Consider the following 14,512-nt stretch of genomic DNA (forward strand, 5'->3'; position numbering starts at 1 on the left):
TATGTATGATTATTCTTTAGTGCTTCTTTTTTTTATTTGGTGATACATTTAATGTGTTTTTATTTTATGTCAATTTTGCTGGCGTGTTCTTTGGTTTGTAGGGGAATAATGTGGAAAGTATGTTAAATATTTATCTTTACATGATTATAAATGTTTTAATTAGACATTATTAAGAAATATGAATACATTTTAGGTATTTATAATATACTGTTAAAATACATTAATATGTTTTTATTTGTTAGTAATTTGAATGATTGTGTTAATTGTTTAAATATTTGTATTATTTTGGATATGAATTCATTATATTGTGCTTATTTTTCTCTTTAATAAATAATTTAACATTTATAAATATTTTAAATAAAGCAAATTGTTATTTTTTGTGCTATTAACTCAACTAGCTTATGTGTTTGTTGAAATGTTAGGGTAATAGCTTGGGAAGTCCAGCATACAGCCTTCCAAACAAGACATTCCATTAATGAATATTGCTGAAGAAAAAAACAGCAATACTTTATGACAAAAGCATTTAAGTGGGTGATAAATGTGAAAATAGTAAAATGGAACCTTTGAGATGCCTTCCTCTCTTACCAAACCTTCATTATACATGGGCTATGCAAAAAATATGGAAATATGTTTCTAGGAAAAATGATTGACACCACCTTGCTCTGGAAAATTCTGTTAACCATCTTCGAAAGGAAAGAGTTTGAGGCAAGCCACACCTACTGCTTCATGATAATGGTGCTCCTTCAAAGGCGCAGTCATGATTTGTTATGTGTTATGTTATTTTATAAGGATTTGTAAAGCACTACTAATCACCTGTGTAGTATCCAGGCACTGGAGCAGGTGTGAAGGTCATCTGCAAGGTCTTAGTTGAAGGGCCCTCTTCAGCTTCCTGCAAAATTCCAGAAGCAAAGAGGAGACTCCTAAGTGTCGCAGGAGGTCATTCCATGTTTTTGGTGCAAGTAATGGAAAGGCTAGCCCTCCTGTTCTGCTTCTGCAGATGTTGGCTATGTAAGCGAGAGAGAGAGGCAGAGTGTAGGTGTCAGTGGGCAGGTGGAAGTGGAGGCGGGAGATGAGGTATGGTGGTCTAATGTTGTGCAACACCTCGAATGCATTTGTGAGGAGTTCGAATTGGCAGCGTTTGTGTATCAGCAGCCAGTATAGTTTTCTGAGGAGAGGCGTGAAGTGGGTCGAGGGAGGGCCAGTATAAGTCTGTCGGCAGCATTCTGGATGGTCTGAAGTCAATGGAGGAGGCGGTTGGGGAGTCCAGCATAGAGTTTGTTGCCGTAGTAAAGTCTGCTGGTGATTAAGGCTTCCTTGTCCTTGGTTCTGATGCTTCTAGAAATACATCTGAAGACTCTTTAAGAATGTGTAGCATGTAAAAACAGAAGGAGCTGGCTGGCTTTTTCTGAATGGCTATTTATCCCCAGGTTGTGTGCGTGGTTGGTGGTTGATTGAGTCGGACCAAACTCTGATGGCCACCAGGTGGAGTCCGAGAGGGAGTTTTTGTTCCTAAAGACCAGCACTTCAGTCTTATACGTGTTTAGTTTCAAGCAGTTGGTTCTCATCCATTCTGATACATGGACCATGCATTTGGTGAATCTGGATCTGGTTGTGGAACATGGGTCTGACATGGATAGGATGAAATGGGTGTCATTGACGTAGGAGATGATAGAAAGGTGTGAGATCTGATGACGTCCGTGAGTGGTGTCATCTAAAAGTTGGACTGGATAGGGCTGAGGGTTGATTCTTGAGGGACTCTGCAGATCAGGTTCTTGGGCTCCGAGGTGTAAGGTGGCAGTTTGACTCACTGTGGTCTCCTTGTGAGGTAGGAGCATATCCAATTGAGGGCAGGGCCTTGGATGCCTGTGTTGTGTAATTCTTTGATGAAGCTGGGGCGTGACACAATGTTGAATGCTGCAGGGAAGTCCAGCATTAGGAATGTGGCAGTTTCTCCTCAGTCTAGAATGGTCCAGATCTCATCTGTGGCAGCGATAAGTGATGTCCCTGTGCTGTGAGTGCTGTGGAATCCAGATCGGAAGTGGTCAAGAAAATTGTGGAGATCCAGGTGGTTGATGAGCTGCTGGTTAATTACTTTTGCTGTCATCTTTGCTGGGTATGGTATCGGGAAAATGAGTTGAATGTTGTTAAGTTCATTGGGGTCAGCCAGTGTTTTTTTAGGAGCCCTCCTCTGGGAAGGCTGCAGACTCAACGGAGGAGTGGATGATGTGAGTGAGGAATTTGCTGAGCACCGGTCCTTCTAAGTTGTAGGTATGGTGTGGACAAAGGTCTGTGGGGCTCCGGAGAGGATGGTCTTCATGATTAATGCTGTGTCTTCCTCAGTGAGTGTTCTCCAGTTGGTTAAGTGTGTGTCTGAGTGGTAGGTGTGCAGTTTGCTGATGATGTCGTCTGGATTTTGTTGTTTTTCAAAGTTGTTGCAGATCTTCTAGATTTTGCTGTTAAAGTAATTTGAAAGGTTGTCACAGAGTTCTTGAGAAGGGGTGCTGGAGATGGCAGTAGAATATGTGATGGTGGATTCCTTGATGAAGGCAAAAATTCCTTTACTGGTAATGGAACTAGCTTTATTCTTATTTGTGAGGGCTCTTTTCTTGGTAACGTTCAGGAGGTGGTGGTGGTAGTGTCTGGGGGTAGCCTTGTAGCTTGATCTGGCCTCAGTGTTGTGGTTGGTTCTCCACTTCGTCTCCAACTGTTTGCAGAATCTTGTGGATTACCGGAGTTCTTCTGTGTACCAAGAGGCTCCGTTGTTCGTTCTATGTTTTTTGAGTTTTGTTGGATGCAAGGACGTTGGTGGAGAAGGAGATCTATTGGTTGAAGTTGGTAATGTCCCTAGCTATATTGTTAGTGGTGTTGGGATGCTTTGATTTGAGAGTGTAACACCAATTTGTTTCAGTTTTTCTTCTCCAGTTCCAGCTGGGTTGGTTGGTTTCGATGGGAGCTTTGGTTTGTGTCATGGGGATATTGAAATGGATAATGTAGTGAGTGGTCGGTCCATGTGAGTGGAGAGGTGGAGCCGTAGCTCATACAGTTGCGGAGGCGAAGATTGCATCTAAGGAGTGTGCTGCAATGTAAGTAGGATCTGTGATGAGCTCAGAAAGTACTATGTTGTTTAATCCTATTAGGTCAGCAGAGCAGTAGTAGGATGGTTCTTCCAGTGGAAGTTGAAGTAACTGAGAAGAAAAAAGTTCTTAAAGTTGATGGTAGGGGTGATGAAGTCTTAGATGAGGGTGCTGAAGTCCGCTCATGGATTGGGTGTTCTGTAGGTTAGGGTGCCCTTCACAATGGTTTTGTTGTTTGCTTGTGGGTTGAAGTGTATGTGTTCCATGAAAGGAGTGTCTGGATCAATGGTGGCAGGGCATTGGAGGATGTCTTTGGAGATGATGGCAAGACCACCACTGGATTTGTGGAGGCAGTCCTATCATACAATTTTGTATCCTGCTCGGACGGCCACAGAGACGTCAGGGCTGAGATGGGGTTCATCCAAGTATCCATTGTGAAGAGTAGGTCCGGTGTGCTGTTGTTGAGGACATCCAAAATTTCAAAGGTGTGTTTTTGAGTGAACGGATGTTTAGGAGTAGCCATGTAAGGGTGCGCTGATGGTCAGGTGTGGCGGTTGGTGAAGAGAAGTTGTGGGCTGGCGACATGGGAGTCTGGGTGATGGGGGTGTGTGGTGCCAAGTTGCTGTAGGGGAAGAGGCAGTATAAGCAAGGGAAAGGTCCTACTGTGTTGAGGTCCTGTTTTGTGGTTCAGCAGCAGTGGATGGAGGGGCATTCATAGTCGATTGTGTGGAGGGTTGTTGCACAGTAGCGGCAGTGGCTGGTCCTACCAGGGGTCATGGAGCTTTGCATGGTCCAGGTGCAGGCAGGCAGGCTTGCTTTTGGTGTGCCATTTGCCTTCAGCTGCCATGAAGTAGGTCCTGGGAGGGGGGAGGAGTGCAAGGGGCAGTGGGCGGGGATGAGGGAAGGTGGGAAAAAGAGGTGGGAAGGAGACATGGGAGGAAGACACAGAAGAGAAGCTAAGAAGTGAGAGGAGAAAGGAGGGTTTTCGGGGCTGGGGAAGGAAGGGGGCACAAAGTACAGAGGCACAAAGTAAAGCTGCATAAGGAAAAGAGGCAGGAAGAAGAGGTACAAAGAAAAGTGGGACAAAGAAAAGGGGCACAAAGTGAATGGAGAATGAGAGAAAAAGAGGCAAAGTAAACGAAGGGAGTGAGAGAGAGAAAGAACCAAAGTAATGGAAGAGAGTGAGCGCAAGAACTAAATCTAGGACAATGAGTGAGAACAATGGTCAAAGCAAAGGCAAAGAGTGAGAGAAAAAGGCAAAGGCAGAGGGTGACAGGAGGGGAAAAGGCGTGTGAGAGAGAGAGAAAGTGAGAGAGAAGAACGTAACAGGCACAGAGAGCTGTGGCAGTGAGGCTGGGTCAGAAAAGCCCTTAGACTGGTCAGAGAGCAAGTCCCAAGTAAATGGGGAGCAGGGGCATAGGCATAAGATGAAGAACCCTATATTGAACATTCTTCTTTAACTCCATGCTCTAGCATTTCACCAGATGATTCTCTAGTGCAGAGCTTTGCACTGCATGCCGAACCTTCCATGTTGTTGAGGCTCTGGGAACACCAGATGACTGACCACTAGGAGCACTATCCTCGCCATATGCTGAGCATAAGGGCAAAATACATGGTTTCTTCCCCTTTCTGTATGTGAAACTCCCTTGTCAACTGTGTAAGTCTCAATTCAAGGTGCAACAATATTACAAGAGCAGCAGGGAATATTTACTTGGAGGAGAAGAGAATTCGGCTTGAGGAACTTTCCAGAATTTTGAGTATCTTGAAATCATTTAGCATAAAAATTTTAAAAATATGACGCAATGTAGCAAAGCAACCAAAGTTGTTGTGCTATGTTGTGTTAAAGGGAGAAAATAGGTATATCTATTAAGATATGGCATTGTTTCCCTGTGCTTGCACACTCTGGGCTACTACATACCCTTGCATCATAGTGAAACGGTGTGTGCATTCTGTCAAGCCTAGGTTTTGTGCAGAAAGTGGAACTTTACAGCACATACACAAAGTTTGAAAAGACTTGAGAAATTAAAAAATTTCTCCTCCATAAGATCTGTCTCTTGGAGGTGTAAGGTTTTGGCACAAATCCCTGTCTTTAATTGTTAGAAGATTAGGATGTGCATCAAAACCTGCATATGAACATTAGCTTGAATGAATCAATATGAGCTTGTAAAGTGCGCAGCTACTCAGCAGAGTGCCCTGGTATTGCAGGATCATTGATCGCTGATCTAGCTGGGAGGAACAAAGCTAATTAATTAATTTAAAGGCCAGGTTCTCAAACTAAATTTAAAGGATCCAGCATCCTTAATGGCATAAAAAATGCAGGGAAAGGGAATTTCAGCCTGAAGCCGCAAGTGCAGTAAAGAAGGTACCTCCCCATCTCTTCCTCTTCGTCTTAGGCACCACTGCCAACAATGCATCTGCAGAGCATAAGGTTCTGGAGGGAAAATAGTACAAGAGTCTCTTACTTTAATATCAGGGGCCTAGTTCATGAAAAGCTCCATGAGCTAGCACCAATCCCTTGAAATTCACTCTTGCCCTGATTGCCAGCCAATGTAATTCCTTGAGATAAGCCTGAACGGAAATGTTCTTCAGAATGTTGAGCAGGGGTCAGACTGCCGCATTCTAGACCAACTGGAGTCTCTTCAGTAAGTCCCCCAGTATAATGCATTAGCATAATCCAGCCAAGATGTTATAAGGGCATGGACTACAGTCTTCTGGCAGGAAGCTGGAAGCATGGATAAGAACTTCCTCACCAATTGAAAGAGACCAAAACAGGCCCCAACTATACTTTCCACTTGTGTCTTAAAAAACAGATTGTTGTAGAATTTCACTCAGAGATTCATGACCACTGTGTTGGGGATCAGCAGAGAAGAGGAAAAACTAGGCCAGACCTCACTACCCCACAAAGGTTAGGTGGACCTAAAGATCAAAACCTCTGTCTTACTTGTGTTACACTGAGGATTACTGCAGTGCATCCACTGAAACACCGCTGACAAACACGATTTAAATCTGTCTTGGGCTCAAGAGATGTTCTAGTCACAAGTTAGAACAATTTGTGTGCTGTCCAAATAACAGATGATCTGTACTCCAAAGGATTCCACCAGGGTTGCCAGTGGGGACATGCATATATTAAAAAATGTCGGACTCAGAGCAGAGCCTAGGTGACTCCAAACTCCATCAATCTGGAGTCAGACACGAAAGGCAGCATCCATTCCGACCGACATCTATTTGATAAGATAGAGCCCAGCCAAGCCAGTGCAGTCCCACCTAGACAGATGTGACACTGCATCAGGATGGGGGGAAACATTGTCAAACGCTGCAGAGAGATCCAAATCAGCAATACCACTTCCTTCCCATAATCCACAGCCAGTTTGACAACATTGAAACGTCCACCGGGGCATATTCAGTGCTGAATCCCAGGTGAAAACCTGAGTGTGAGGGGGGTAGCAACTGATTATTATCAAGATATCAAGAGAGATGGATGTTAATTCATTTTTCAAGAATCTTTGAAAATGCTTGCAGCAAGGAGATAGGCCTCTATTCAGACAGAACAGTTTTATCTGCTGAAGGTTTTTACAGCAGTGGGATCAGCCTACCATTCTGCCAGCAACTGGGAACAATAGCCTGGTGCAATGATGTATTTAACAGCTAATTCAGGGGAGGATTAATGGCCTCTGCATTTACAACCAGAATATGAAGTGGCCAAGGGTCATTAAAAGAGCCATACTTACAGGCTCTAAGGGCTTGCTAGGAGTCTTTCAATGAAATACTGGAGAACCCCATCAAGGAGGAAGAGTGTAAAGAAGGAACTATCAGAGGTTGGTTTCCAGACCAGTGGAGCTCACTATTGTTAATAATTGTGGAAACAATGTGTCCATCTGACCCATAAGAGTTTGTGAAATTGTTTGATCCCACTGTCTTTAAGATCTCACAATACCCAAAATCTTGTCCTTGAAAACATTAGAGAGTTGAGCACAAAGTTTCTGGGAGGCTTCCAGGGGCTGAGAAAGAGCTGGTGGGTTGGTAAACTTCTTAATAATTTTAAAAACCTTGTTAGGTTTATTATTGGACCTAGTGGTTTCATTGACAAAGTACTTCACTTGAGCTCTTTCTATTTTTCGATTAAAATTGTGCAGCTCCTTTTCATAGTGTTCTTCATCATCTGGTAAGTACAGCTTGCACAAAGATCTTTCAAGCTTCTCACAGTGCTGTCATATAGATCTAAGCTCCTCTCAAACCAAGGGGTTAAAGGGCGTCCCAGACCACCTGCACCTGATCTAATGGGTGTTATCTGGTCAGCCATGTTATTTAACCAGTCATTAACAGCCAGTGCATCTGCTTCAATCTTGACAGAAGACATAGGGAAGCTATTATTAAGAATGGCTGTTATTTCCTATGTCTTGGTCTTAACAGAATTACGGTATGAACGTGGGAAATTAAGCCCTCTGCATCTGGGGCCTTGCTCCAGTGTCCAACAAATGTACACTATAAAATGATCAGAGGAGGTGTTACTCCGGATCTCTACCACTTTGATACAATCATTAGAAAAAACTGAGTTGCGGATATGACCTGCTGATTAAGTGGATTTGTCCACAAATTGCTTTAGATCGGTATGATTGCATGGGAACACCCATTTGCCACCCATGAAACACCCCTTTGAGAAAAGTAGCACAAAGTAGTGCAAAGCGCCACTTTGCATTACTTAGGCTAACTTTCCATCAAATATCCTGATATAATAATAAATCCACTTAAAAGTATATCAGATAAGGAACATATATTCTCTTGAGCAAGATGAAATGTAATAGTCCGACATCTAAGTATGGTCAGTGGCAAATATCCTTAAGTCCCACCAAGCATTTGCTCTGAAATGTACCCTCGGGTCAGGATTATTGGAATCCTTGCTGACTTGGTTCAAAACTTCCAACCACCTTTTGAAGAAGTGCAACACATGAAGCATAGCTGTGTGAGTAGGTGAAGGAATGGCTGCATCGAATGCGACTTATACTACTTACTAGATCAGCTGTCAGATAGTATATAGCCAGCTAGGCAACTGGCCATATGGAAGGATCTGCAATGTTATGGAACACATTACAGAGCAACCATCCCTACTTCTCCTGAGTGATGATGCAGATTTAGTACTCTCCTCATCTCACTCCCCACATAACATTCTTCGTAAGTTGAATGTTCATCCACAGGATATCTAAAGTAATGATCAAATTGAGGACACTACTGCCAATTACTAGAAACGCCGACTGAGGGATCTCTCAAGCAGTTTGATGTGTCTGCAAGGTGTGAATTTGGGCTTTTACAAAACAAATAGATAAATATATCCAGTAAAAGGCCCTTTAGTACCCCTGGCAGAATGAGGTTTGCAGCTATTATCCATATCTGGGCTGTAGATTTGTGCAAAACCATAAAGAAATGGCCACATTTTACAAGACTAGGACTGTTCCCTAAAATACTCCTTAGCCTAAAGAGAAAGGTAACATTGAACATTTAGGGTCTGTAAAGGAAGCACCATCAAAAGATCAAATAGTGAAGAAAGAGCCAAGCAGTCAAAATTGGATCAGTGGCTGTATCCTGATCTTAAAGGGCTGATAACCAAATCCCTGTGACAGGTATTCTTTATCATTTGGGCCTGCCCATCGCAGCAAGTTCCCTTCTTCAGAGAGGAAAGATTTGTACATACTGGGCAGTATCCAGGTAAGCTGGTACTCGAAATGCAGGCTAGATAGGAAAGAAGACAGGTCATCGTCCTTACAGATGAATGAGGTCTATAGTTACGCTGTCCCACCATAATATGAGAAGAGACTGTCACCCGTCAAACACCCTCTAGTTCTGAAAGTAGCCATATAGGAACCCAGACCTGCAGAGGATAGATACTCTCTCTTGAGATCTCCCATAAGAAAGCTCAACTTTACCACCAACAAGAGGACTTACAATATTTTATTCAATCCTCAGAGTGCCTGGCGTACTTGTCAGCCACTTTCAAAGCACACCCTACTATTCTGGAATGTGATGTCACTCACATCCCAATCATATAACTTGTATCGCAAGGTCTTCTGTGCCTTACTCCCCATCTGTACACCCCTCACCCCTTGCTTAAGTAAATCTTGAGGGATGGGCTAAATACTTAGGCAGTGATTCCAGTGCTACCTGGAAGGTACGATTACCACCACCAACAGGAATAACTAGAGCTCTTTTGAACTCTCATAATACTCTTCATAGTGTGCTCAGTGCTGGGCAGTATTGACTAATATGGGATGTCCTCTAAAAATGTTCCTCTGGCAAGGCTAAGGCCAAGGAGAGGATGTGACCTCTAGCGTCCTGACTGAACTGTGGCTTGGGAGCCAACATGTGTAAAGTAAAACTTGCTGTCCTGGCCAGGACCAAAGTATCAAACATTTTGGCTCTGCAGCAGACCACTGGATAGGGAAGTGATACAGCCCTTGAGTAGCAGATCCCCCCTCCTTCCAAGAACACCAAAGAGACCTACACAGGCATACAGTGTGGCAGGCATAAGCCTTAGTCCTCAGTGGATAACTCCTTCCACGTGCTGTAGTGGCTGGAGGTCTTTGAGGTATGTTTGTGTTACCAGGCAGTGCAGACTGGAAACTGAAGCTGCAAGATGGCGGTGTTCTTCAGACCGATACACAGCACTTATGTAATCTCTAGAAATCAGTGCAAGAGGGGAAGTACTCATATTGGTTTTATCCCTGATGAAGGCATTAAGGCCCACCTGTTGACGGCCCCAGCCTTGTCAGCCTTTCTGCAGTTTATCTGCTGAATAAGGATGTTACGAAGGGTGGAGGATATTGGATACTCTGCAGAGGAGTGCATTAACCATCTGTGCATGGAGCAATGGTATGCTTTTCTGTCATGGGCACATGCCAGATGCCATGGGCTCCCTTTGTCATGGAAACGCATTGGTGAGCTAACATAATGCGCCCAGGCTGCTTGCTGTAAAATGGGCAAGGTCCTGGCACACCCACTGCCATGAGAAGGCACCTTAAAAAAGGCAATAGTATGTTTTGATGAATATGAAAACACCACCATATTTCTGTCATTGATGGTGACTGGGTGTACAAACTCGGAACACAAAGAAGTAAGACTCAAACACGGACCACAGGAGAGGGAGTACATATAGTATTAGCTAGCAGAGAAATGGTCGTATGTCTGGCCACTGCCCAGCAACAGGTAATCCCTTCACAATCAAGCACTAAGGCATATGTACATAACACTACTCACCACATACACAACAGTGATACAGTCAGGATTGTGGCGTACCAGCCAGAGCTTTTGCTTTTGGAGCTGGGGAACTAGGTTTGAGTCTCAGCATCGGCTCAACATCATGTGATTCGGGGCAAATCACTTAGGGCTTCATTATCACCATGGCAGTCCGATGACCACCAGGGCCACGGTGGCGGTCTCACCACCGACGGGCTGAGGGTGAAGACTGCCACATTATGAGTGTGGCAGGTTGGCCTCTGACAACCCGCCCCATCCTCACTTGTACCACTAGGGCGGTCGGACAGCCGGGCCAGAGATTAACATCTCTGATCCGGCGGTCCAATGTGGACCACCGGCGGTATCAAGAGTCAGCTTTCCACCAGGGTTTCCGCGGTGGTAGCACTGCCCTGAAAACCCTACCGGGAGGCTACCGGTTACAGGAGATTTCTTCCCTGTCACCGGCAGACGACTCCCCCATCCTCCCTGCAATCCCAATACCTTCCACCCCCCCTCCATACCAGAACCCTCCTCCCCAAACCTCCTTCTAGTAGAGGCCCTCTACCCCCTCCTTCCCCGCACACCCACACACACACTCATTCATGCACCCCGCATACACTCATTCACAAACACTTACATACACACATTCACTCACAAGCATCCATTCACGCACTCGCTCACAAGTATCCATACACGCACTCACTCAATAATCATACATGCATTCAAACACGCATACACACACCTATACACACACGCATTCAAAAACACATACATAAATGCATTCAAACACACATACACACACGCATATACACTTACATGCACACACGCAGACAACACCCTTTCACACATGCACATACAACAAAAAAACACCCTCCCATCCCCAGCAGCGCCCCGCCATCAGGACACCGCCAGGCCATATTACAGGTCATTATACAGCTGGTGGAGTCATTTTAGCAGAGCGGGCCGGTGGTGGAACCGCCTATGAGCCTCCAACCGCCAGCACGACTACTGGAGAATTTCTGTCCAGTCCTTCAGTACTTCCCTGTCACCGGCAGATGACTCCCCCACCCTCCCTGCAATCCCAATACCTTCCACTCCCCCTCCTTACCAGAACCCTCCTCCCCAAACCTCCGTCTAGTAGAGGCCCTCTACCCCCTCCTTCCCCGCCTACACGCATACGCACACAGACACCCACACACACTCATTCATGCATCCCGCATACACTCATTCACAAACACTTACGTACACATATTCACTCACAAGCATCCATTCACGCACTTGCTCACAAGCATCCATACACGCATTCAAAAATACATACATACATGCATATAAAACACACATACACACTTACATGCACACACACAGACAACACCCACTCACACATGCACATAGAAAAAAAAAAACACCCTCCCACCCCCAGCAGCGCCCCGCCATCAGGACACCGCCAGGTCATATTACAGGTCATTATACGGCTGGTGGAGTCATTTTGGCAAGGCCGCCTATGCGCCTCCAACCTCCAGCACGACTACTGGAGGATTTCTGTCCAGTCCTTCAGTACTTGTAATATGGTGGTGCCCGTGGCTTTGGCGGTCTGCTGAAAAGACCGCCAAAGTCATAATGAGGGCCTTAATGTCCCTGTGCCTACCAAAATATGAATGAGTCCTTTTGTGATGTAACTGGTGCTCATGTAAAGTGCTCCAATACCTTTGGGTCGATTTTGCACTCTATAACACTGCCAAAAAAAGAATAAAAAAAAACTCAGGCCCTCATTATGAGTGCGGTGGTCCTAAGACCGCCACACTCGAGGCAGCGGTCAGACCGCCGCCAAAGTGGTGGTCCGACAACCACAGTACGACCAGCGAAAGTGCACGGTTAGACTGCCGGCACCGCTATATTTTGAAAGGGTGAGATGATTGGAATTCCACTTCAGAATCTGTCTATTACCTTTGTTAATTCTTACATTACCAGACATTCAGGCTCACACTGTTGCAGTCAGATCTGTCAAAGGAGTACCTGTAGATGCTAAAATACACAGAGATTAATATCCTAACACAAAAGTACACATTTTTTTATTAGAGGCTGTAATTAGCATTTTTTTATCTTCACAAACAGCTGTGTGTTGATTCTTTGATTGAGCTCAGTTACGCCACTCCAACATTTTGAACAGGAGAACAATTCTAATGTGTAAGGAAATAGAAAAAATGATGGAACAACTGTACAGTTAAGTGTACAAACTGGAGAGAATGGAAACAAATTAGAAAATGCACAATGAGCCCATATCGTTTACCTGCAAATTCTGAAGTCCTCCATAGGCAGTAAATAGAAGCATAAACCCAACTCCAAGGATAAGGATGTTCTTCAGATGCAGTATTTCCATTGTCACTTTCGGTTAAACATGTAGACGTGAATACTCAGAGGTCATTCAGTTTTGAACAATATCCAGAAGTGAGGCAGACGCTGCAGAAATAAGATAACCCGACATGTAATCATGGTCTAGCATATTCATTATGATATTGTTTAGTGCACACTGTAAGGGTCTACTCAGAAAAGTATAGGATTTTGAACCTCATGGGGATTTGGCATAAGGGAGCACAGCAAGTTACCTTGTTGCACTGCCCTACGCCAAAGTGGAAGGACAGGAATGTACCTTACATATGCAGTATGGTGCATTCTTGTCCTTTCCCCTGCACTTGCATCCTAGCACCAACGCAGGAACCCTGGATGCCTGTGTTGTCAGCAAGATTGTTTTTGTGCAGAAAGGGGTAACTTCCTAGCCAAAAACAATCCTGAGAAGTGTTTTCCTCTTTCTATGTGTGCTGCAGAATGCAATACACAAGGAACGAGTAAAAATGAGGAGAAATAAAGTTATTTCTCCTTGTTATGCCTCACCTCAGTAGGTGTAAGGTTTTGGCACATCCCTGGGTGTATATAGTTTTGTGACTCTGGGGAAGCATCAATCCATGGGTGTTACATGGGGACACCCACCGCAGCGCCCATGGAGCGCCTCCCAATTGCAGAGTAAGGCAATGCAGTGATTTGTGCTGCCTTGCCTTACTCCATATCTATGAGGCGATTCCTCAAGGGGTTCTAAATGGTGGGTGTACCTGAATATATCTGTAAACCAGCCTGAGGAAACCATGTTTGGTACCCAGGAAGAGTACATATTTTTCACCATTTCGAAGTACTGTTGGATTAGTTTGACGCAGATGTTTCTCAAGTGAATTTCTTTATAGCAAGAGAATTATTCTATGTCTTCGTACTGCATTTTAATCAACATTCTGTCACATACAGTCACATACAGTGGCCATCACACCTGCAAAGTGCACGATATGCAGGAAAAAGCCATGAGGGACCCTTTGCAGTGTAAATGAGAAACTGTGATTAGAGTGTTAACTCAGAAATCAATACATGAAGTAAGGCTTATGTTTTAGTTCATGGAACTGTTTTGTAGCCATGATATGTGGCAAATGCAAATAATGGGCTTGTTCTTAAACTGCATTTTGAATATATTTAATAGTAAAACAATAGTTCTACTCACATATTACAAAAATGCTCACAGATCTACGTGTGTAGATTGCCATCTTTCCTATATTTTCTGTGCGGAGATGTCCACCCCGATTTCAGAGTTCTCCACACACGTAGCCTGTGTTTTAGAGGTACATGTGGTAGGGATGGAAGGACTGGCTGGAAAATGGGGAATACTTACTACAAAATGGGAGGGGTTTAAAGAGAGGTAAGATGTGGTTATGGGAGTGTTAAGGAGGGGCTTGGAAAGGGACAAGCTCCCACTCACAAAAGAGTAAGCCCATTGCTATTCACAAAGTGCCCTTCTACAGTTATTAAGAATAATGATAATCAAATTTATAAAGTGCTCAGCTTCCCACACCGGTATCGCGGAGCTAGAAGCAGACAGGCATGATACAAAGCCCCAAGTGCTGAATAGCCAGGTCTTCGGTTCTCTCCTAAACCTTAGTTCCTCCGTGATGCCTCACAAAAAGAAAGGTAGCTCATTCCAGCCTTAGATAGAAGGTAGGTAAATGACCGCCCACCAATAGTTTTGAGGGGAAACCTTGGCATCTTCCAGAGAGATAGCTCTCCTGATCTAAGAGGTCAGGGTGGCTGAGAGGGAAGAAGCCTATGACGAACATATTTGGGAGTCATCAGGTGGAATGCTCAAACCACTATTACAATAGCCTTAAAAGTGATGGGCTCTT

At 44.4% G+C, this 14,512-nt stretch overlaps 1 protein-coding gene across 1 annotated transcript in view; it reads right to left on the reverse strand.

Moving 5' to 3' along the window:
• LOC138297052 (protein unc-93 homolog A-like) overlaps positions 1 to 12,746 on the reverse strand; it is a 168,438-nt gene extending 155,692 nt beyond the window's left edge. Inside the window, exon 1 of the mRNA XM_069236562.1 lies at positions 12,586 to 12,746. Within this exon, the coding sequence (XP_069092663.1) occupies positions 12,586 to 12,675 (90 nt within the window). The 5' untranslated portion in view covers positions 12,676 to 12,746. The remainder of the gene's footprint in view (positions 1 to 12,585) is intronic.
• Between the last annotated feature and the right edge of the window lie 1,766 nt (positions 12,747 to 14,512).

The sequence above is a fragment of the Pleurodeles waltl genome, chromosome 5 (assembly GCF_031143425.1).
Source record: "Pleurodeles waltl isolate 20211129_DDA chromosome 5, aPleWal1.hap1.20221129, whole genome shotgun sequence".
In the NCBI taxonomy this organism is placed as follows: domain Eukaryota; kingdom Metazoa; phylum Chordata; class Amphibia; order Caudata; family Salamandridae; genus Pleurodeles; species Pleurodeles waltl.